This window comes from Gnatocerus cornutus, chromosome 2, assembly GCF_029298725.1.
Source record: "Gnatocerus cornutus isolate USDA-ARS CGAHR chromosome 2, icGnaCorn1.1, whole genome shotgun sequence".
Classification (NCBI taxonomy): Eukaryota; Metazoa; Arthropoda; class Insecta; order Coleoptera; family Tenebrionidae; genus Gnatocerus; species Gnatocerus cornutus.
The window spans coordinates 19,764,389-19,787,365 of NC_142234.1; the positions used below are offsets into that span (position 1 = coordinate 19,764,389).

A 22,977-nucleotide genomic window follows, 5' to 3' on the forward strand; every position below is an offset into this window, starting at 1 on the left:
GTTCTATAATTTTAAAATTTGGCATAATTAATAAGCAAATTTTGGCTAATAATAGCCCCAAATTTAGTTGCTTTGACAAAAAAATTATCTGAGTTACAGCCTTTAACAGATTTTTTTGCAATTTTCGGTTTATCCAAAAATTAAAAATTCTAAAATTACTTTCCTCTGCTCTATAATTTTGAAACTTGGCACAATTAATAAGTACTCCTACATTAGTAACCTTCGTAAATTTAGTTGCTTTGGCGTAAGAGTTACAAAAGTTACAATCCTTAATAAATTTTGGCCGCAGTTTTCAATTTAGGCAAAAAATACAAATTTCTAAAGTTGGTCTCTTTGGGTCTATAAGTTTCAAATTTAGTACCATTAGTAACTATGGCCAAATTAGCAACCTTGCCAAATTTGGTTTCTGTGACGTTTAAATTAACAGAATTACAGCCTTTAATAAGACAATTTCCATGGACTTCAGATTCGGAATCAGGAGGCTATTCTACTTTAGAAATGCCTTTCTACTTCTCCAGAACAAGTCCCTAGAACCTTTAATTTGGAATTTTTAAAATTCTTTAGATTTGTAAGTGCTTCCTCTTTTTTTTCACATTTTTATTCTATCATCAATAGAAACTGGTAAAACTTGAAAATAATAAAATCGATGCAAACATCAGAATGATTAGGTTTGATTTCCCGATATTGAATTTCGTGGACCTCTTGAAATCGCGTTATCACATCCCTCGAACACGTTTCCACATTATGTTGTTGCTTTATCTTTTATCTATGGTTGCGTAACCCGAATTAGGCCGAAAACTCAGGATTAAAATTACTTAGTTGGGCTTATCCTTCCGTTCTTTTTATTAAATTTCTCGTATTTTCTTTCTAACTCCATTGCATATTTATTTGAGGATATAGATACCCGAAATGTCAACGTTGAACCTTGGCCAAAGATGCGGTTGTGGGAAACAGCGCGTGAGATTTAGTTAGGTTCGTTACCGCTCCTTAGTATCTTCCACTGATGTCTGTGTAAATATAAGACCCCATTCTACGTGTCGTAGGTACACACATGCCTCGAGCTGCACACACGTGGATGAATTCTTTATTTTAGAATGTGCCGGGACGTGATTTCGTCCCTTTTCAAAAAAAATTCGTTAATTTGAAACGGCACGACTGAACACGAGTTTAATCTAAATATCAAAATAATGTTTGAGGAATGGAAGTGTTTAATTTGGATGAAAGAGTCAAATCGATGTGTTTTTTCATCAAGTCACTAATTCTTTTGTGATAGTTAAAACAAATATTTGATATGCTCCATCTCAGTGAGTTCTCTTGTGTCTCTAGCGAACAAAAGTCTCATTCCACTTCTCTGTTTTTTTATTCAAACAGAACAATGTTCCGCCTTCCATTTAACATCCAGAGCAAAATTGAAGGGTGTTTGCATGTGAATATCATCGTGTATGCGTTCAATCTAATCAGATAAAAGTGACGATGGAAATCAAGCCATTGAGAATTTCCTCCAAGTTACGTAGCCCAGAATACAGGTGTTGTTTTTAGGTGTGGAATAACACTAGCCGAAGTGCACATTCAATATTGTTCGGGAGCATGAGTGGCCAGAGGGGTTCTCATATTGACAAGTGTGACTGTCAATAGCAGCTGCCCATTCTCTTTGAATTAAAAATGAACGGCCATATTCGAATTTTACGAGATATCGCTAAGTAGAGGCTATTTATATTCAGGATTCACTTTCTGGGAAATGGGGGGTTTACTAAAGCACCAAGTACATATTTATCTACGTGTTATTCTATTCGAAGGGCTCGGAAAAAAGAACTTTGGCGGGGGTTTTCTTTATTATTCACACAGCGAAGTCGCCAACTCCAAAGAAAATTTTAAGTAGGAAAAGTAATACGAATTTATGGGTCTTTAGGATAGCGCGTCCAACAACACTAGTCAATAATTTTTAGACAAAATTTGTACTGGAGCAATAAAAAGTCATTTCTAAGGTAGAATTGCCTCCTGATTCTAAATCTCAAATCAATTTTGCTAAATCAGGTCAGGATTCAGAGATATTTGTAAAATAATGTGTTTATGGTTTATCCCCCAAATAAAACATTCCAAAATTTGTTTCTTTGACTTTAGAATTTTGAATTCTACGACAGTCAGTAAATGAGTCTAAGTTAGTAACCTCACTAAATTTGGTTGCTTTGGCGCTAAAATTGCAAGAATTATTTGCATTTTATCAAAGAAAGTAATTTTTTTTGTTCATCCCCCAAATAAAACATTTCAAAATTTGCCACTTTGACTATAGAATTTTGAAATAACTAATAAATAGTAACTGAGCCTCAATGAGTAACCCTCCCAAATTTGGTTGCTTTGGCGTTACAATTGCAAGAGTTATTTGCATTTTAAAAAACAATGGATTTTTTTGTTCATTCGCTAAATAAAACATTTCAAAAATTGTCGCTTTAGCTCTAAAATTTTAAAAGTTAGTACAATTTGATACTGAGTCTAAGTTAGTAACCTCTTCAAATTTGGTTACTTTGGCGTTAAATTAGCAAGAGTTATTTGCATTTTAATAAAAAACATGTTTTTTTTTTGTTCATTCATCAAATAAAACATTTCAAAATTTGTCTCCTTGCCTCCAAAATTTTGAAATTTACTACAGTTAAACTCTGAGCATAAATGAGTAACCTCCCCAAATTTGATTGCTGCGGCGTTAAAATTACCAAAATTACAAGTTGTAATGCTTTTTTCAAGAAATTTTTGTTGCATCTTCATAATAAAGAAATTCCAAAATTTTTCCTGTTTGATGTATAGTTTTGAAATTTGGCACAGTTATTAAACACTTCCAAGTTACTAACCTCCCCAAATTTGATAACTCTAGCATTGAAATTACAATAGTTACAGACTTTATTATGTTTTCAGAAGTTTTTGATTCATCCTCATAATACAAATTTCAGATTTTGTCTCTTTTGTTAAATTCTTAAATTCTTGAGCAAAATAAACGTATTGTCGTAAACGTATAATAGCTGTTTGTGTACCAAGGCCAAAAAGTGGTTCTTTTTTGGCCGAGTCTTTTTTTTAGAAAGAAGGCGAGGGCAACATGTCACTTTTTGGCCGTGTTACACACAAGATTTTTTAGGCGACATCATTAAATTTACAAGTTAATTAATTTTTATTTATGATTTATTGATTTAATCAATTATAACAACTGAATAATTGTAAATATTTATGAATCCTTCAGAAAAGTTCATATTTTCCTTATTTACATTTGCAGTTTCAGCACGTGTAGCTTCACAATTTGTATGAATTAGGTTTAATGTGTTTTTTAATGTTGTTGCAGGAGCACTGCTAGACATGTTGATTTTCAATAATTCAACACGTCTTTGTTGCACTTTACAGCAGTTTGTCGATTTGATTTTACCCAAATAATTATAAAATTGAGGGTAACATCGGTATCTTGACGTAATATGCAAAACTATGGATAGATGGCTCCACCATAGATCGGCCGAAAATGTTTGCGGCCAGAAAAGACTCACTTTTAGGCCGCTTTTAAGGCCTAAAAATTTCATTTTCAGTTTAAGTCGCCTAAAAACGTAATTTTTAGAACAGAATAGAGAATGCTATTAAAATCGGATTTAACCCAAAAAATAATTACATATTTCTTTGGATGTTGAGGATTTTTTCCAAAATTTGTTGACTATAGTTTAATCTTCTGATTCTCCCTTCAAAGATCCCATTAACAGAACTGTAAAACGTGTTTCAAAATTTGCATGGAATCTAAAGCAGAATCAATTTTTCCTTACAGAAATCTGAAAACCAAAAAGAATCGAACAGGAAACGCAAAACTCTTTACCTTGACAGTTTTCAGAAACGACCAAATCTATTAATGATCTGTAGAAATGATTCGAGCCTTACAAAGACATTCTGCAGTTTACATAATGGACTGCATTGTCTATAAAATGCTCTTTGTGCCGTTGGCCCCAGAACAGCCATTAAGAATTTAGCAACAGCTCGCTTGGGTCCTTTAATGGGTCAAGATGCATTTTAAAACCAGAGTAGTTTATTATGTACCCCATAAACATCCAAAAAGCAAGTAAACTGATTAACTGGACCGACTTTGAACAGATTTCCTGATCTAAACCAATGCATTTGCAGCAACTTAATAAAATGGTACATCCAAGAAGATAGAAAAGTTTCGTTAAAAGTGGTGGATGCGCCAGACCGTCCCAGTTATTAAAAACATGCCGAACTTGTGGCGATTTTTCAACATCTCCGGTTCTCAAGCGCTTAAGAACTTCTTGTAAAAGTAGTTTATTGCAGTTTTTACAAGTTATGAGAAAGTGGCGCAATTTCAATTTACATGTGCTAATAATTAACAAATAAAAATACGGGATTCCCAAAGCGATGGAATAAAAAACTTGCCGATTCTTGTTTAATTTAACAAACGCTGAAATTGGTTTGAGGCAGCTTTTGAACATATAACTGCAATGCTGATGTCGTCTGCCATATTGTTCCAAGTAGACAATCTTGTTTTTATTACAAGACAACTCAAAGCAGGTAAAGCTTAAGGAAATTAAAATCCTTGAAATAAGACCGAGGTTTTGTTTTATTATTATTCTGTGTCAATATAATTTCATTAAAATGAGAATTATTTATGCCTGCCTTGAATATGTAAATACGGGGGAAAAAGATAAACAGGATCTCGTAATTGAAAATTTAGCAATTTGTTCCAAAATATGATAAATGTTAAAAATTTAAGGTACACATGTTTATTAATATTTATGTTATCTCAATGTACAATTTCTAACAAAATGGTTGTCATTTTTGCAAAATATCGCATCGGGCGCAGTAGATAACTACAATGCAAATGTCATGTCTGTAAAAATAAAATATTGTCAAACTCACAGCAGCTGCTCGAATGAAAAGGCGCGTATCCTGATATTTATTAAATGTAAATAATCCCGTGCTCATTCCGTGTGATTTTCCTATTTACTTGTGAGTCTCAACTCCATCATGGGATTTCGCTCTAATACTTGAAAAATGATAATTTCCCGGAAAAGCCCACCCAACTTACACCGAAGCAGTGCGGAATTGTAAACGTAATGCAAATAAAGTTATTTCACGGAGCACGAATCGTATGATTGGCCTCACGTCAGCCCAAACCATTTCTCTATCAACAATTCATCATTGCAGGTATATAAAACACAGCCCCCTCGGGGAATACGTTTGTAATTATTGATGCCATCTGAAAATCTCACTTCCGCCGGAACAAAGTTGAACTTCCGCGATGCTCAACTTACCAGGATATTCCTGTAATTTCCTATGTGGAAATTCAAAGTGAAATCGATTAGAACTTATAAATCTGATATATCATAAGGAATTTAATTGAAAAAATTCATTCTAGTTTTTATGCCTATTCTGCTCCGAGAATCTGATCGAACTGTCCAATAAAATATATCTACATTTGCTTGCAAATCGCATGATCCCGGTTTTATCCCCCATACTTTACCAACATTCGAACAAAAGAATATCAATTGCTTGTTTTGCTTATTCTTTCGATTCGGCCGTATTTCGTCTTTCACACAAATTGTTTATACGTTCGTGGGAAGGTTGAAAGGGAATTTATGACGAAATGTTAAATGTAATCGATACAGAAGCAAAGTGGGTGAAGTTGCACGACGTGGGATGTAAACAATCAATAATTAATGATTCGATTAATTAAAGACAGTGCCAATAAAATATTGTTGGATTTATTATTTAGTTCGTTAATATTCGTTAATATTAGTGGTCAAGGAAGTAACTCATCGAACTCATTCCGTATTCTCTCAATTCCTTAATTGCTCGGAATTCTCTAAATTTTTTATTTTATGGGATATTATCGCAACTGTTATTTGAGCTCTGTAAATTGTTACAACATTGTCTTCGAACTTATTATCTGGAATTATTAATTAATTAATTTTCAACACAAATACCTTGTATACAAATTAAATGTTACTAATCTAAATTAATTAATTATTCATTGATCCAGTGTCAAAATATTCGTAGCGAATTACAATTCACTGTAATTGTAAGTAATGAAAAATCAAACATCAAAATTAATAATGTAAAATCAATTGGCTTTACATTAACATTAACATAACCATTTTCTTAATTAATTTGAAACACTGAACATCGCAATTTCCTGTATATCTGGTCGAAAACAGACATAAATTATTGTAGGTATCTTTACTGTTTCAGGAAGGGATGCTTGGGTGCTAGCGCAAGAGAGAGATTTTTTTAGGAATGTCCAACAGATGTTGAACACCTGTTTAAACGCAACCTATTACTATTACAATCGATAATAGAAATTGGTACAGTTTTCTTAAAAGTCTAAACACGATCTTATCGACTTTTGGCAATACAAACATTAATTATTTTTTTTTACAAAAATGGTGGAGGCGCTATTTAAAAACAGATTTTGGTCAATGTCTCGTTTATTTTTTAAGCAAACTTTTTTTTTATTTGGATTTATTTCAGATATTGAGATGCGGTTTGCGCCATCGTTTTTCTCGAGATTTTTTACATAGGAAATAGTTCTTTTATTTTTCTACAGTCGAAATTTGCAAATTTTCGCAAAAATTCCTGACCAAAACTATGCCAAATTTCTGATATCGATGTCTCGCTTATTTTTAAGAGTAAACTTAAGTTATTATACATCAGTGTACGCAGAATTTTCCGCAGATTCCAAATCTGGGATTTAAATTCAGATCCGACAACAAATAACTGAGTTATGACCGATCAAAGTTTTGGAAAATTGATTTTCATTTTTCCTTATTTTTCGTAATTTTTAAAGTTAAATATCTCGGAAACTATTTGAGATATTGAGATGCGGTTTGCGCCATTCTTTTTCTCTGCTCATTTTACGTTAGAAAATGTTCTCAAAAGCCCAAAATTCGATAGTCGATTTTTTGCGAAAAAAAATTCCGACTCAAACGATGAAAATTTTTCAATTTTTTTTATTTTTGGCCATAACTCGTAAACTATTTGTCCGATTAATCTCAAGTTTGGCCGGTAGATAGATCTCAAGCTCCCCTTTCGATTGATGTAGACACGAAAGTATTAAACGTTGTTTCCACCTTGAAAACAGTGATTGAAAATCACCCCAAAATGACCTCTTCGAAACCATTTTTGATCAATGCCTCATTTATTTATAAAGCAAACTCAACTTATTTGGGCGCATTTTACGCAAAATATCACGCTGAATCCAAAGCTTCAAGAATTTTTAATTTTTGTCAACAAATAACTGAATTATGGCCGTTTGATTTTTGGTTTGTCGCCAGAAGGCTAAATTCTTGAAGGTTCGAAACAATCTGTGCTCAATATCTCGGAAACTACGACAAATCGAAAGAAACATTTTTCACCATCGTTTTTCTCGCGATTTTTTAGTTAAGAATTCGTTCTTAGATTTTGCAAAAGTCAAAAATTCGATTTTTTTGAAAAAAATGCACAATAACACAATGTGATTTTCGCATATTTTTGAAGTAATTTTCGGTGTTCATATCTCCGGAACTACGAGAGATAGAAAAATGCGGTTTTCGCCACCGTTTTTCTCTAATCAATTAATTTTATAATATTAATCTGAATTCTCTTTCAATTTCTGAAGGCTTATCTCAATTTTTTTTGATTATCCGTAGTTTGCCTCTAGTTCCATTATTGATTAATTGGAACAAAACACAGAAAACATAAATATTTCAAAAATGAACGCTGACTAAATTTATTGTGTTATTTGAATAAAACCCGGATTTTTTTTTATATTTTTCAAGTTTACTTTAGTACAAAACAACGGTCTAAATTGTAACCTTGTAAGCACATTCTAGTCTCAGTATGTACAAAGTCTGGAAACTTTAGTATGATAATGGAAAATTTTCCATTTTTATGTCGTTGCAAATGTAGCCGAGATTTATTCTCCTGTTATTTGCTTTTACAAATTTTTATTGTTAAAAAGCCATTACTTCTAAAAGTGAACAATAATAGCATAGTTGATAACATCGGACTATAAATATTTAAACATTTCATATGGAGACAATCTTCAATAAAGTACCGATAAATTACAATACAAAAAAAACAACGCAGATTTGTAGATATAAAATAATGTCAGTGGAGAGTTAAAAATAAAAGTGCAGGTACAATGAAAAGATTGTTGAGTCGATAGCACAAAATAATTACTAAACAGGCTGGAAATTATACACTGGAGTCCACGTCAATACAGAGATCCATTTTCCTGAAGTGCATTATTAATTAATCCCGTTTTTTTTTGTTGTTTAGATTTAACGAACTTCACTTTAAATATTTGTTTCTGTATGCCGGTATGAATTATTCACGGAACAGAACAGCCATTACGTCTGTGCAGGCGTTTTACATTTTTAATTAAATCATTTAAATATACACGACTATAGTAAGTTATTAACTGTCGTGTGCTGTCAATTAATTGATTGACAGGGCACAGACACTTAAACCAATATAACCAGTAAATATTTGCATTATAGATAAAGTTAATTGCTTAGAAACCGTACGAAATCCATGGGGTCTGAACCCGTAATTGACCTTAATTAATTAAATTTCAGTATGCACCTTAAACTAGGGGAGGAATGTCAATGGGTCACTTTGATGTCAAGACGGAATGTATGAATGGTCATTTATCCAAAAAAGCGGAGTTAGTTGTAATTCCCCGAGTAAAATTAAATTAAAATACGCATCCAGTTTTGATCAAAACTTGTAATGCATTCATAACATCGGATTTGTTTTGTATCTGAAATTACTTTTCCGTTGTTTAGCATATTTTCTTTTGTTGTAAAGTGTATAATCTTTAATGGTGTTTTTAATCCCATTCCCCGAGTCCCACAGTTCATAAAGTGAATAAATAATAGCGAACATACGTAAAATAAACTGTCTCTGTCTGTTTTAAAATTTAAGTTTAACCAAACATAAATCGGAGAATCCCCGACGGATGTAATCCGATGGTATACGATTGCCATAAATAAATATTGTCTCAACTCGATTATAAGTTTACTTCGTGTTCGTGAATTGAGCACATTCAATCAGGAACCTCATTTGCTTTTTTCTTTTTCTTATCGAAGGCGAGCATAGAAATACCTTCTTTCTTGATTTATATTTCATAACAACATCACTTTCTCGATGCAACCATCTCGAAGTTTACAAGTTCATCATTACATTTAGTGCCAAGAATAAAACTTTTCCTGAAGTGCTCCATACCCTCAATGTCCCTCTCGAGACTAGTTGGATAAGAAAGTATAAAAGATACGAGAAATCTGTAGAACACACACGAATTTTACAAAACCGTTATAATGCAAGTTGATACTTTTAAAACTCTAGAAGAAGACAACACTTTTTTACGGCACTTTACTTCGATTGAACGCAAGATTTTGCAGAAGCGCATCCACCAATTTTACCCATTCGAATTACCAAGAATTGGACTAAATTTTTGTGATGTAATTCTCGTAACTGCATAAACAATTTATTCTAAAATCGCGAATAATGGACAAAGCATTTATATGATTCGCTGCAGGCAACACATAATACAACAGTGGTCATCATTGCTCTAAACGTGTTATTATGATCGAATTGGACACTGTACCTGTAAGGGCTATTATCAAGTGACATCAGAAGAAAATCTAATGAATGTCATTAAAGGGTGATAATTATAAAAGAAAAACCCTCGCCCTCGCATTAAAACCCTGCAAATTCCGTTTTTACAGCCGCCCGTGCATTTACAAATTATTAAAACTTAATTTGGTTCAAGTATAAATGTATCCCTCCCCGACATTTTCACCACCAAGTCTAATTAAATATACATTATCTGTCTACCCAACAACCTTTAACATCGTATTTCTGTCGACACGGATGTTATTAGATTGTATGAGTTATCAAAGTAACAAACGCAAAAACTATTATTGGTTTGAGAAGTTTCAAGCTCCACCATTGTGGTTGAAATTCCTAAAATGTGCGCTAAACTTTCATAATATGTGAATGATATCGAGTTGCGTCAAGGGAACAAAGAGTTACGCGAATTATCGAAGCTATCATAGGGCTGTTAATACAAGTTTGGTTGGAAAAGTTTGACGAGGCTCCCGAGTTCATTTTACACATAAATATTGATGTTTTGGAAAAACAACAAATAAACACGTTTTAAATAAGCGGAACAGTACCAATATCACCCTTGTAAACACCATTGTGGTCATGAACAGGGCGGGTAAAATAACAAAACGATTTATGGGGAAACGTGGACGGACACGGGACGCTAAAACGGTTTTTAGCTTAATATAGAAGGAGGTTCTAAATAACGGAAATATAATGCACACCGCCGTAACTTCATAATGGAACTAGCTGAAGAAATATTTTTACAAAAAATGCAAACTGCATATTTTGTTTTTGGTTGATTATATTCGAGTGGATTTCAGGAAATTTGGCGCATCCACTGATTTTGTTTTTCAATTCTAACATCAAAATCTAGCAAATACAGGATGTCCGGAAAGTCGCGCACCACCGTGAAACTGTATCATCGGACAATGCCATAGATCACCGGAAAAATGTTAAAAAAAAATCCATGTCTTCAATTTTTCGAGATGTGGTGGGTTGAGGAGGCAAAATTTGATGCGAAAATTATTGATTTCTGTGCAATAATTTTACGTTCAAATAAATTTGTTACTTAAAGAACATTTTGCGCAAAAGCACCATGCAAAAAAAATCGGAAAAGTCTTGTAAGAAATGCCCGAAAACTGTTAACAAAATTTTTGAATCAACAATCTCGATCAGTGTGGCATCTTTCACGTGAAACCATAGTTACATTACTCGTTCATGACCTGACCTGACTAACGCCAACAATACAACAGCAACTATGGCTTTGAATACTGAAAATTTAAATTATAGAGGGGTACAGTTCTGCAATGTTGCCATTTTCCTAATTTTCTTTTGCTTCTCCTGCGAAAACAGAGAGTCTGGAATTTTTTTTAACATTTTTTTGGTATTCTGAGGGACCCCTTTCAAGGTGGTGCGTCACTTTACGGACACCCTGTATAAATTCAAAGAATGAGAAACCACAAATTCATCCTTTGAAAACATTTGGAGAACCCATTGACATGCAAAGATCTTAAAATTTGCAAACAATCTAAAGGATTTAGAACTACAACTGCAAAATAGTGATTATATGTTTATTTGAAACTTGTAATTTTGTTTTTCTTGTGCAAATAAATACTTTTAGATTCCTTCAATTTTATACATCCTTTTGAATTTTTTATAGATTTGTTAAATTCCTTGGACTGGTTGAATTTTTTGTATTTTTTTTTAGTTTTATTTTGGCTCCTGAAGTGTTTGGTGTTCCTTCTAAAATAAATATTTTAATAATATACAGGGCGAACCCCAATAAAGTACGAAAATTTTACCACCAATATTACATAGTTTCCGAGAAAAAAATTATTGAAGTTTGCTGCAGAAATTGTGTAATTAGAGGTAAGCCAAGCTCAATATTAATGTTAGTCCAGGCCATCAAAAAGTTGGGAATAAAAACGCTAATGAATGAGCAAGTGAGCAAAAAATGTCTTTATATCGTAGATCCCGTTTGTTTTACAGTGCCGAATTGTTCAAATTTGCATTATTATTGAGTTAGATTTTTCTATGCTTTGCCTGTGGTTTCTTCAAAAGTGTTGTGATGTTCTGTTTACTGATGAAACTGAATTTAACTCGTGATGACGTTGTGGTCATTTTTCGAAATAACTTCAGGTAAATTTTTTCATTATTTCATTTCTAATTAAAATTTGAGTTTGGTCCCCACAACAAGTCAGAAAAAGTCACCTTACGAACCAATCGAGATAAAAATTGCCCTTTCGAGGGCATTTATTTTGCGGTTGCGAATAAAATTTTGTATTGCATTCGTGTCTTATTGCCTGAAAACACTCAAGCCAACGCTCTCGTGCCTACCCGTTTTTTCCGAGTTTTGTAGGCCTAATAAGACACTTATACAATAAATAACTATTATTTCAAGAACGAATCCTAATAATCTAATTCTGATTAAATTATATAAATTCGACAGTAATGTTACAGCAATGAAATTTTGTAGACTTTTTGCGTAAAAAGTGTTTATTAAGTATGCTAAATTAGAGAAGATTAGGACGAGAAATAGAAATTTTTGAATGTGTCGTTTGTTGGCCGAACTTCGAATTCCAAGGTTTCATCTAAATTCTGTAAATTCGACAGTTTCAATGTAAAGACCATGAAATTGGATGGACTTATTACATAAGAAGTCTTTAATGAGTGAAGTAAATTACAGAACTTTGGAACAAGAAATAAAAAGTTTTAGACTTTATTTTTTTTTGGAAACATGTATATTGTATATTTTTTGTTAAAGGTAAAACTCATTATAAAAATAAAAAGAGTTCCCCACACTGTTACTTTAACTGTGCATATCCTCGTGTACCCGTATTTACATTTACCCCAAAACGAGAAAGTGAGTTTCCCTTGCTTTCCATTTTTGCCTCCCTTTCATCTCAACTTTTTTTAGTAGAAAACGTCGGTGACTTTATTATCTTTTGCAACATGGGTAGGTATATTTAAATTTGCTAGAAGCTACCGAAGCAACAATCAATCGACGAAGTGTAGAATGTAAACAATACAAGATAAACAGTTGGAAAAGATTTCAATGTTTCAAGTCTAATATTGATTCAACTAAATTTATTCTATATTTGTGAAATTTTGTTTTATGTTTCAAGGAAACGTAAGGAGTAAATATTGCACGAAGGAATGATATGTTGAATATTTCATGTGAATTTGTAAAACATGTTATATGATTTAATTTATTTAGTTCGATTCGTAAAACAATGCGATGAAATTTAATATTTGAAGAGCGGCGTGTTCTTTTGGATGGACGCGAGTCCATATTTTATTCCATTTAGAAAAAGTTATCGTTAGATGTCCCTAGGGAAATTCGCACTTTATGAATTTACTCAAGATTACAAAGTTTGTGTTAAGTTAGGTAGGTTTATTCCCTGTTCAGTTTCCGCACTGGGATGCTTTAAGTGGCTCCCTGTTTAGTATTTAACTTGCACAAGAGTTAGACACTGACTTACATATGGAGAGCGATATCTGTTGTACATCTGCAGGTGTTCCAAGCCTAACCAAACGTTAAGAAAATATCTCGTTGTTGATAAAAGAAACTCATCCTGTAAATGAGATAGTTAGAACTTTTTTGATTACATCAGGCGCCTTCGTTAGAAAAATCTCCGTTCTTATGAAAGCGTCTTAGTCAATCGAAAAGTATAACCAAGTGTAGATAAATTAGGCGTTGTTAAGAAGATAACCCAGAATTTGGCACCCTCGTTTTTCAACCGTGTTATTGAAGAGACTCGAATTAAGTTCTGAGAAACATCATGCGGAAAATTAAATTACCTATCATTTAAAGCGATCTTGGCATAAATTCTTTTATGCATTCTGACTGATTGTTGCTATTTTCCTCACTCAACCAGTCACTGATGAATTCCGTGCTATAGATTCTAGCCACTTATTAATTCCAAAGTTTTGATTAGAAGCGGATCGTGTGGATGAGAAAGCACAATGAATTTGCTTTGGTGCACGTACTTAGGTATGCAATGAGCGAACTTTTAATTCAGTTACTAAAGCACATGAGCCGCCTGAATTATGTATTCTGCGGTCATCTCTCAACGGATAATCTGTTAACATAAACAAACGTGTCTAGATGGGTATAAGTTATCATCTCCAGCCGTTGTTTAAATTTATACAGATAAGAGAGTACAAACAAAAAGTTATGAATTGGATGTAATCTAATAAAGGGAATTGTACAGAAAAATATACTGCGTTTCGATTTGTTACACGTTTGTATGTACGAACTCTGTGTATACCAGCATCATATTTAAGGACTTGGAGATCTAATTGTCTAAATTGCTTTGATGGCAATGTCAACTTTTGGGAATTTAATTCACGTACATGGGTAATTAAGATATCTCAGTGTCATACCCCTATGCAACTCCGGAGAAAACAAAGCTTTGTTTGACACTGATATTGTTTGCGTTTGTCTTGGATTTTATTCCACTGTTGCAGTCGTACTTTTCATATCAAAATGTTGTACTATATTGCACAGCACAAGTACTTTAGAATTACAATTTTTTTAAATATTTAACGTGGCGCATCCACCATTTTTAAATGTTTACCTAAATTATATTTCAGGACACTTTAACTAGCTTTCCAAGATTCAAATTCGCTTTTATACTCCTTTAAGTGGAGAAATTTACGATCAATGAATTTATACGTGACTTAGGACACACCCTCTATAATCCGCAAACAATATCCAGGGTAAAAGCAACCCCTTAATTTTTTGCTTTTGTTAGGTGTTATGAATATTGAATGGAAAAGATGCATCATTCTTTGGATGCTCCTTGATTTAAAGAAATGTGCCAATTTTCACTTTTCTTTTTGGCAACCAGCCTGATACTGATATCATTTGTACAAATAAATAAAATCACGATTTTTTTTAAATTTATTTTTACAGCAAAAATTTAAAGTACAATTATTAACGTTTGAAAACGTAATTCCAGAAGATAATGGCTGTAAATCTTCATTTTGGCCATTTTTGGTTTGTTATCAAAATAAAAATTTCTAAAATTTGCCTCTTTTGCCCGATATTTTTGTACTTTAGCGCACTCGATAAAAAGGTCAAAGAGAGTGCACTCACCAAATTTTATGATAATTGGACCAAAATTGCCGGAACTCCAAGTCTTTATCAAAAATTTAAAAATTTCTTGCTGGTTTTCAAACTAAAAATTTCCAAAATTTTTTTTCTCTGTCCAATATTTTCGTAATTTAGCACAGTTAATAAAAAAAACAAATTCCATTGGCGTAGAATTAAAATTTCCAGAATTATTATTTTGATAAAAAATGTTACAAAATTTTATTTTTTCATCAAAATCAAAATTTCTAAAATTTTACTCTTCTGCCCGATATTTTTGTACTATCGCACATTTAATAAGTAGATTAAAGAAAGTGAACTCGCCAAATTTCATGATGATTGAGCAAAAATTGTCAGAATCCAATTTCGGAACTTCTTGTTCGTATTAAAAATAAAAATTCCAAAATTTTTCTCTTTTGTTCAATATTTTCGTATTTTGGCACAGTCAAAGAAAACCAATGATAGTGAGCTTCCCAAATTCCATTGCCGTAGAATGAAAATTACCAGAATTATGAATTTTGTCAAAAAATGAGGCAAAATTTTATTTTTTCTTCAAAATAAAAATTTTTCAAATTTGACTCTTTCGTCCGATATTTTTGTACTTTCGCACAATTGATAAGTAGATTAAAGGGAGTAAACTTATCAAATTTCATGATGATTGAGCTAAAATTCCCAGAATTCCAAGTTTTGGCCAAAATTTCGGAATTATTTCTTTTTCGTTTCCAAAATAAATATTTCCAAAATTTTTCTCTTTTGTCTAATATTTTCGTAATTTAGCACAGTTTATAAGAAAACCAATGATAATGAGCTCCCCAAATTCCATTGCTGTAAAGTTAAAATAACCATAATTATGAATTTTGATAAAAAAACAAAAATTACTAAAATTTGACTATTCTGTCCGATATTTTTGTACTTTCGCATATTTGACAAAAAGATTAGAAAGAGTAAACTCACCAAATTTTATGAAGATTGAGCCAAAGTTGCAACTTTAAATCGAAATTTTCAGAAATTCTTGTTCGTATTCAAAATACAAATTTGTAAACTGTATTCATTCTGTTCAATATTTTTGTAATTTGGCCCACTCAATAACAAGGCCAAAGATAGTAAGCTCCCCAAATTCCATTGCTGCAGAACAAAAATTACTAGAATTATAAATTAAAAAATTGCAATATTTTTTAGTCTTGAAATTAATTTTTTTTTTTAAACATGAGATCAGTTTTCCAAAAATATAATGGAAAGTAGTTCTCCAAGCTTATTAAACAAGCTTTCCAAAACACTGTCAAGCAATTCCATAACGTTGCAGATTTCCAAAAAAAACTGAAGAATGTAAATTTTTGTACATTAGTAGTGTAGTAAAAATATGTTTTCAAGAATATCTTAGAATCCGGACCTGATGGAGCAAAACGGACTCCACATTTGGAATCCGAAGGTCAATCCACTTTAGAAATGACTTTCCATTTTTTACAAAATTAGAGTACCTAATCTTTAAAATTTCGTTTATTTCAGAGTTTTCGGTACTCTATAGGTATCTCCGGATCGGAACTACGACAGTTTGAAAGATGCGGCTTTGCCATCGTTTTTCTCACACTTGTGTTGCCCCGGTGTTACACATCCTGAATTTGAAAATTCAATTTTACTCCGATGTTATCCCAGAATCTCCTTAAATACGATTTACTGTCTGTTTTTGTTTGACCTTTTTCCCCTCTAAAATCGTTTGAAGAATTATTTTTAAAATTATACCTACCTTAATCCTGTTTATTTATAAAAATATAATGTACAAATCAAATCTTTAAAATATAAGCAATATGTAATGTTTAATATTTAAATGAGAATGTTACATTTAAAATCTGCTAGCATTGAAGATGCATAATAATATTTCTTTCAGGAGAGAAAATTTAGATGACGTAACAAAATCTAAATTGCGTCTTTTCAGGTAACAGTATCACTGAATATGGTCAGGACGAGAACATTTACTTGAAATCGTTCTATCCCTGTGTGGGTCCATCTGCTAGATTTCCTATTTTCGGTGATGTTCTCTGCGTTAAATTGTTATCATCGGAATGCAATCCGATAGGGAAAAATGAGCAGAAGCATTGCCGCTAAAGTGACACAAATGAAGACACAAATTCCGATTTAATCATACTTTGTTCAACAAACTTCGGTAGTTTGTTAAAATAAAATCTTACAGAACTTGCTTTGTAGTTTAGATTCTCCCTTTCGGCTTTAATTAATTTCATCCCTAAAATGACATTTCAGCAACGCCGTAAAAAACTCCAATTTGTGTAAAAGCCTATTAAATTTCCATTTTTTCAAGTGACGGTCACACTTTTTTCTCGTCGTTTGAACGAAGGAACGTGAAAGATCTATCCTCGGCGCATAATTTGTGTTTATCTTTGGCAGGAGAGCAACGTGGAGCTGTGGTAATACTATTCAAGACGACTGCAACTGCTCCCTCGACGACGATGCTGTAATCTTACCGCGGTATTCATACCCCTACTTATCTTTTAGACTCGACGGTTCTGAATTACTTCTTAAATATGCTGCTTAGCTTAGAAGCATCAAATTGTACCTTTACACTCCATACGTCTGCTCCCTATAAAGTTATTTTATTACCAAGACGAATTGCTGACTCAATTGCGATAGCAGTTCAACGCTGAATTTATTTACATCATAATATTCAAGCCTATTTAAATGTGACGTTAAGAAGGATAGCAATGGGAATTTTAAATTGAATGGGCGTTATTATCCACATAACTTCTCATTGATTCATGAATTCATGGGCGCGCTTAATTCCATTCGCTACCAACTGCACCAAAAGCTTTACATCTATTGTTGTGCTTAATTAATTAGTCACTACCTTCAACTGGTTTTCTTTGCTAAATAAACGAGTGTTTTGAATAAAAACACTTTTTAAACGTAAACAGTCTTTTATCAGAGACTTGAGATTGGTGTTGTTTTTCCTGAAATTAAGTGATCTAAAGATAGCGCTTGAATCATTGTATGCTTCGTTTGATGTGAAAAATACAAAGTGCTGTTGGACTTATCTTGCACTGACTCGGGTCAAATATCAGCAGAAAACACAGGTCAATTTTAACTACTACAAACTAACAATTTAAATATTCAGAAATAACAGGGGAAATGACATTTTAACCGCAATTACTATGAGATATTCTAAATATTTTCCAAGGCTCGTTTACATGTTTACAAATAAATAGTTTAAATGCTATTTTAAACAAGTTTATATAAATAACGGTGTTACAGCCACGTTTATGAGGTGTCTTATTATATTTCTCCCGTTTAGGACGAGCTATGCGCTGGCATTAAAATGAAATTAAATACTTACTGCTACTAGTTTATTTGAAATATTTATTTTTTAGGCGGATAAAAATGTGATGTCGTTCAACTACAATTTTAGCCATTTTTAATTTGTTATCAAAATAAAAATTTCTAAAAGTTGTCTCTTTTGCTCGATATTTTTGTACTATAGCACACTAGATAAGAAGGTTAAAAGGAGAGCACTCATCAAATTTCATGATAATTGAGCCAAAATTATCAGAATTCCAAGTTTTTAACGAAAATTTAGAAATTTCCTGCTGGTTTTCAAAATAAAAATTTCCGAAAATTTTCTTCTCTGTCCAATATTGTCGTAATTTGGCACAGTTAATAAAAAAAAACAAAGATAGTGAGCTCCCCAAATTCCAAAGCCGTAGAATAAAAATTACCAGAATTATGAATTTTGATAAAAAAAGTTGCAAAATTTTATTTACTATTCAAAATAAAAATTTCTAAAATTTGACTCTTTTGTTCGATATTTTTGTACTTTCCCACATTTGATAAGTAGATTAAAGAGAGTAAACTCAGCAAATTTCATGATGATTGACCTAAAATTGCCAGAATTACATTTCGAAATTTCTTGTTATTTACAAAATAAGAATTCCCAAAATTTTTCCCTTTTGTCTAATATTTTCTTAATTTGGCACAGTTAACGAGTAAACAAACGATAATGTACTCCTTAAATTCCATTGCCGTAGAATGAAAATTAAGAAAGGTAAAAAATGTGTAAAATTTTATTTGCTCTACAAAATAAAAATTTCTAAAATTTGATTCTTTAGCCCGATATTTTTGCACTTTCGCACATTTGATATGTAGATTATAGAGAATGAACTCAATAAATTTCATGATAATTAGAGTAAAACTACTAGAATTCCATGTTAAACTCAAAATTTTCGGAATATCTTGTTCGTTTCAAAATAAAAATTGTCTTTAAAATAAGATTTTTAACAATTTTATTTTCTGCCTGATATTTTTGTAGTTTGCTAGGCTAAGTAATAGAGTCCAATATAGTAAGTTCCCAAAATTTTATTGCCGTAGGGCCAAAGTTGCTAGAATTACTGTATTTTAAAACAAAATGTTGGAAAATTTTGATTCCATCACAAAATAAAAATTTAGAAAATTTGTCTTGTTTGCCCGATTGGTTTGTACTTTAACAGACTCGATTAGAAGGCTAAAGGAAGTTACCTTCCCATAATTAATCACTGTAGAGTCAAAATGTTAAGAATTACAAGATTTGATCAAAAATTTCGGAAATTCTTGGTTCGTTTTTAAAATAAAAATATCTAAAATTTATCTCTTCTGTTCAATATTTTTGGAATTTGACCCGCTCAATAAGAAAAGCGAAAATAATAAGCTGCCCAAATTTCATTATCCTAGACCTAAAATTACCAGATATATGAATTTTGAAAAAAAAAATTCCATATTTCTGGTTAGTTTTCAACATAAAAATTTCAAACAATTTTTTTTTCTGTCCGATATCTTTGAAATTTGCCAGGCTTCGTAAGATGATCCAATATAGTAAATTCCCAAATTGGCATTACCATAAGGCCAAAGTTGCCCAAATTTTGTATTTAAAAAAAAAATGTTGGAAAATTTTGGTTCCATCTTAAAACGAAAATGTCTAAAACTTATCTCTTCTGCCCAATAATGTGTTGTTATCTGGCACACGTAACAATACAAGTATAGACAGAATAAGAAACAAAAAAATTGGAAAAAAATCCACTGACAGATAATCTATTTCCTTCCAAACGCGTTTGAAATATGGCGTCATGTTCAATTCATTCCAATTATAACCGAATTACCTTTACAGACACGATATAAATCCAATAATTTTCGTGACCTTTTACCGACAGCCTGTTAATAAATGTATAATTCTCCGTGTTAATTTGGCATAAATCGCGCAAAAACCGTCTAACTGCGACCTGTCCATTCTCTCCACTACAAATATAATCTCGTGCATGTTTGTCGAAGTGATAATATTCCAGGAATATCTGTTCGTTATTTTGCAATGTACAAATCTTTGTAATTTCCAGCCATCACAGTGAAATGTTCACTAAACAACACAGACAATATATCGGTGTCAACAATACGAACAGGTATTATCTCTGTTTCTAATTCCATGTGAATTTTATCGGAATTTCGTCTCCGTTCCGTAATTTCTGCAAGAATGACATTTGTACATTGTTGTAATTTATTTACGAAGATCTATAAAATTGGTGAGAAATGCACGACAGGATTGGTGATGCTTACACTTAGAAGAGCGAGTGCGATTTTTTCTTCACTCTCATCTAAATGGGTAAAAAATTGCGAGTTTTAATGCAGCTGCAGCTTCCATTAACGGCAGAACAGATTTTGTTACTTTTCTCTTGTTACGTGTTTTTACTGTATTTCATACTTATTAAAAGAGTCGCATGACCGCAGTAATAAACTTCCCACTTATCGGTTGATGAATTGGTATTCATATCAATTTTATTTTTACCTGAAATGACATTTAAACTTATAAAACTTCTTGTCTCATTTATTGACGTTTTCATTCCGAAGCAGCTATTATACTATCACCCTAATGGATATCTAAGTATTATACCAAAGTCTCTTCTATAATTGAAACGAAACAAACGAATAAATGTCAGTAATCATATCATAATTACACAGTGATTGTCTTTTATTATACATAATATGCACCGTTGACGACGATAAATGATCGTAGTAGAGAACCGCACCTAATTTAATGCACAACTGTTGTAAGGAGGGTGTAACTGCTCTTTTAGAGTTTTGAAGAAAATGTATCATTCATGTAACATTTGGTTTGTATAGCAAGCACAACATGAGATGAATCATTCTGCGTCTGTAATTACATGCGAAAGTGAAATATGTCCGCTGCGAATTCAAAGAAAATCCGTGAATAACCTCAAGGAATATTAAAGAAAGAGAGTAAAGGACCCAAAGGATCTCTTCTGCCTAGGTGAGAAAGACTCGCCCTGTATATATGACAACAGAAACAGAATATGAAATAATTACCTTCTAAGTTACTTCCATGTCCAAACGAAGCAGGCAAAGAAAACGAATCTTCCCCAAATACTGTTGATAATACAGAATATAAATAAATTGCTGCAAATGATATTCTGAAACACAAAAAGGTTGTGTTAATATTTGAATTTAATTATTAGCATCAAACAGGCTTTACAGGCATCAACATGTTTTATTTATTTATTGTGATAATATTATATTTATCAGTTGAAACAAAATATGAAACTGAAACAGAATTCTGTTTATTGTCGCAATAATTCTCCCTGGCAATTATGCGCATAAATATGCACAAAACAACGAGGTGTTTATTTAATAAATAAACTAAAGTTGTCTCGAAAATTAGATAAAAGTTAGAACAAGAATATTTATTGGTCATTTGAGTAGCCTATAGGAACTCAAGTTTTGATCAGAAATAAAATAAAAATTTCTAAAATTCATCTCTTCTCTCCGATATTTTTGTAATTTCGTCTACTTAAAAAAGAGGCCAAAGATAGAAAACTCCCCAAATGTCATTGATGTAGAACCAAAATTACCAGATTTATAAATTTTATGTTTAAAATATTGCATCTTTGTTTTGTCTTGAAAATAAAATTTTCTAGCAATTTTATATTCTGCCGGAAATGTTTGTAAATTGCTAGACTAAATAAAAGGGTCTAATATAATAAGCTCCTAAAATTCTACTTACGTAAAGAAAAAGTTACCAGAATTACCGAAATTCCAAGTTTTGACCGAAAATTTCGAAATTTCTAGATAACAAAAATTTCAAAAATTTATTTTTCTGACCAATATTTTTGTTATTTGGTCCACTTAATAAAATAGCTGAAGATGATAAGCTCCCCGAATTCCATTGTTGTAGATCCAAAATTTTAATAAAAATATTAATTTTTTTTAGGGATCTAAATAAAAATTTCAAACTTTTATTTCCAGCTCAAAAATTTTAAAATTTGATATGCCAAATAAGAAGGCCCAGTATAATAAACTCCCAAAATTCCATTAACATAGAGCCAAAGTTACCGACCGGATTTACAGTTTTTTTAAAGAAAATGTGGAAACAATTTGTTTTCATCGCAAAATAAAAATTTCTAAAGTTTGTGTTTTTTGTCCGATATATTTATACTTTAGCAGACTCAATAAAAAAGCTAAAAAAGTTAGGTCCCCAAAAATTCATCACAATATGGTCAAAATTAGCAAAATTCCAAGTTTAGATTGGGAATTTCGAAAATTATTGGTCCATTTTCAAATAAAAATATCAAAAATTTGACGCTACTGCCCAATATTTTTACAATTTAACCCACTCAATAAAAAGGCCAAAGATAACAGGTTACCCAAATTTTACTGCTGTAGAACTAAAATTGGCAGAATTATGAACTTTGAAATAAAATATTGTAAACTTCTTTTCACTTTTCAAATTTTTTTTTTTCTGTCTGACGGTTACAACGGGTGTATTTACTAGTCATTTGGGTGGCCTATTTATCGACAAGCGTTTCTTTCAAGTGTAGGAAATAACAAGTGTCGAGATAATAAATTGTATCGATTATCTGACAGTCATAATAGAATTAAATGTACTTCTAATCTATTAATGAAGCGTCAAAGACGTCGTACACGTGTATGTCAACAAAGGTGGATAAATTCAACACTGCGTTCTTTTAGTAGACATATGCGAGAACCCAAGAAATCAAACGTAAATCGTCATAAAACAACAATACAAATGCGCGACAATATGTCATCTCATATGATTTATACAAGAAGACGTGACAGAAGTTGAAAGTTGTGATGGGTGGTTTGAATATTTGGATCGGATACCACCATTTGCATCAGACAGGGTGATAAAGCGTCGCCGACCCACGCATTTATATTGGGGAGAAAAAAATATCTTCCGTGTTATAATTAGACGTTTCTAC

General features: G+C 32.0%; 1 protein-coding gene across 3 annotated transcripts in view; it reads right to left on the minus strand.

Moving 5' to 3' along the window:
- LOC148179863 (uncharacterized) overlaps positions 1 to 22,977 on the minus strand; it is a 67,290-nt gene that overhangs the window by 25,532 nt on the left and 18,781 nt on the right. For all 3 annotated transcript variants that reach the window (XM_088050784.1, XM_088050783.1, XM_088050785.1), the window contains exon 3: positions 21,068 to 21,171. In XM_088050784.1, coding sequence (XP_087906910.1) covers positions 21,068 to 21,171 — 104 coding nt within the window. The remainder of the gene's footprint in view (positions 1 to 21,067; positions 21,172 to 22,977) is intronic.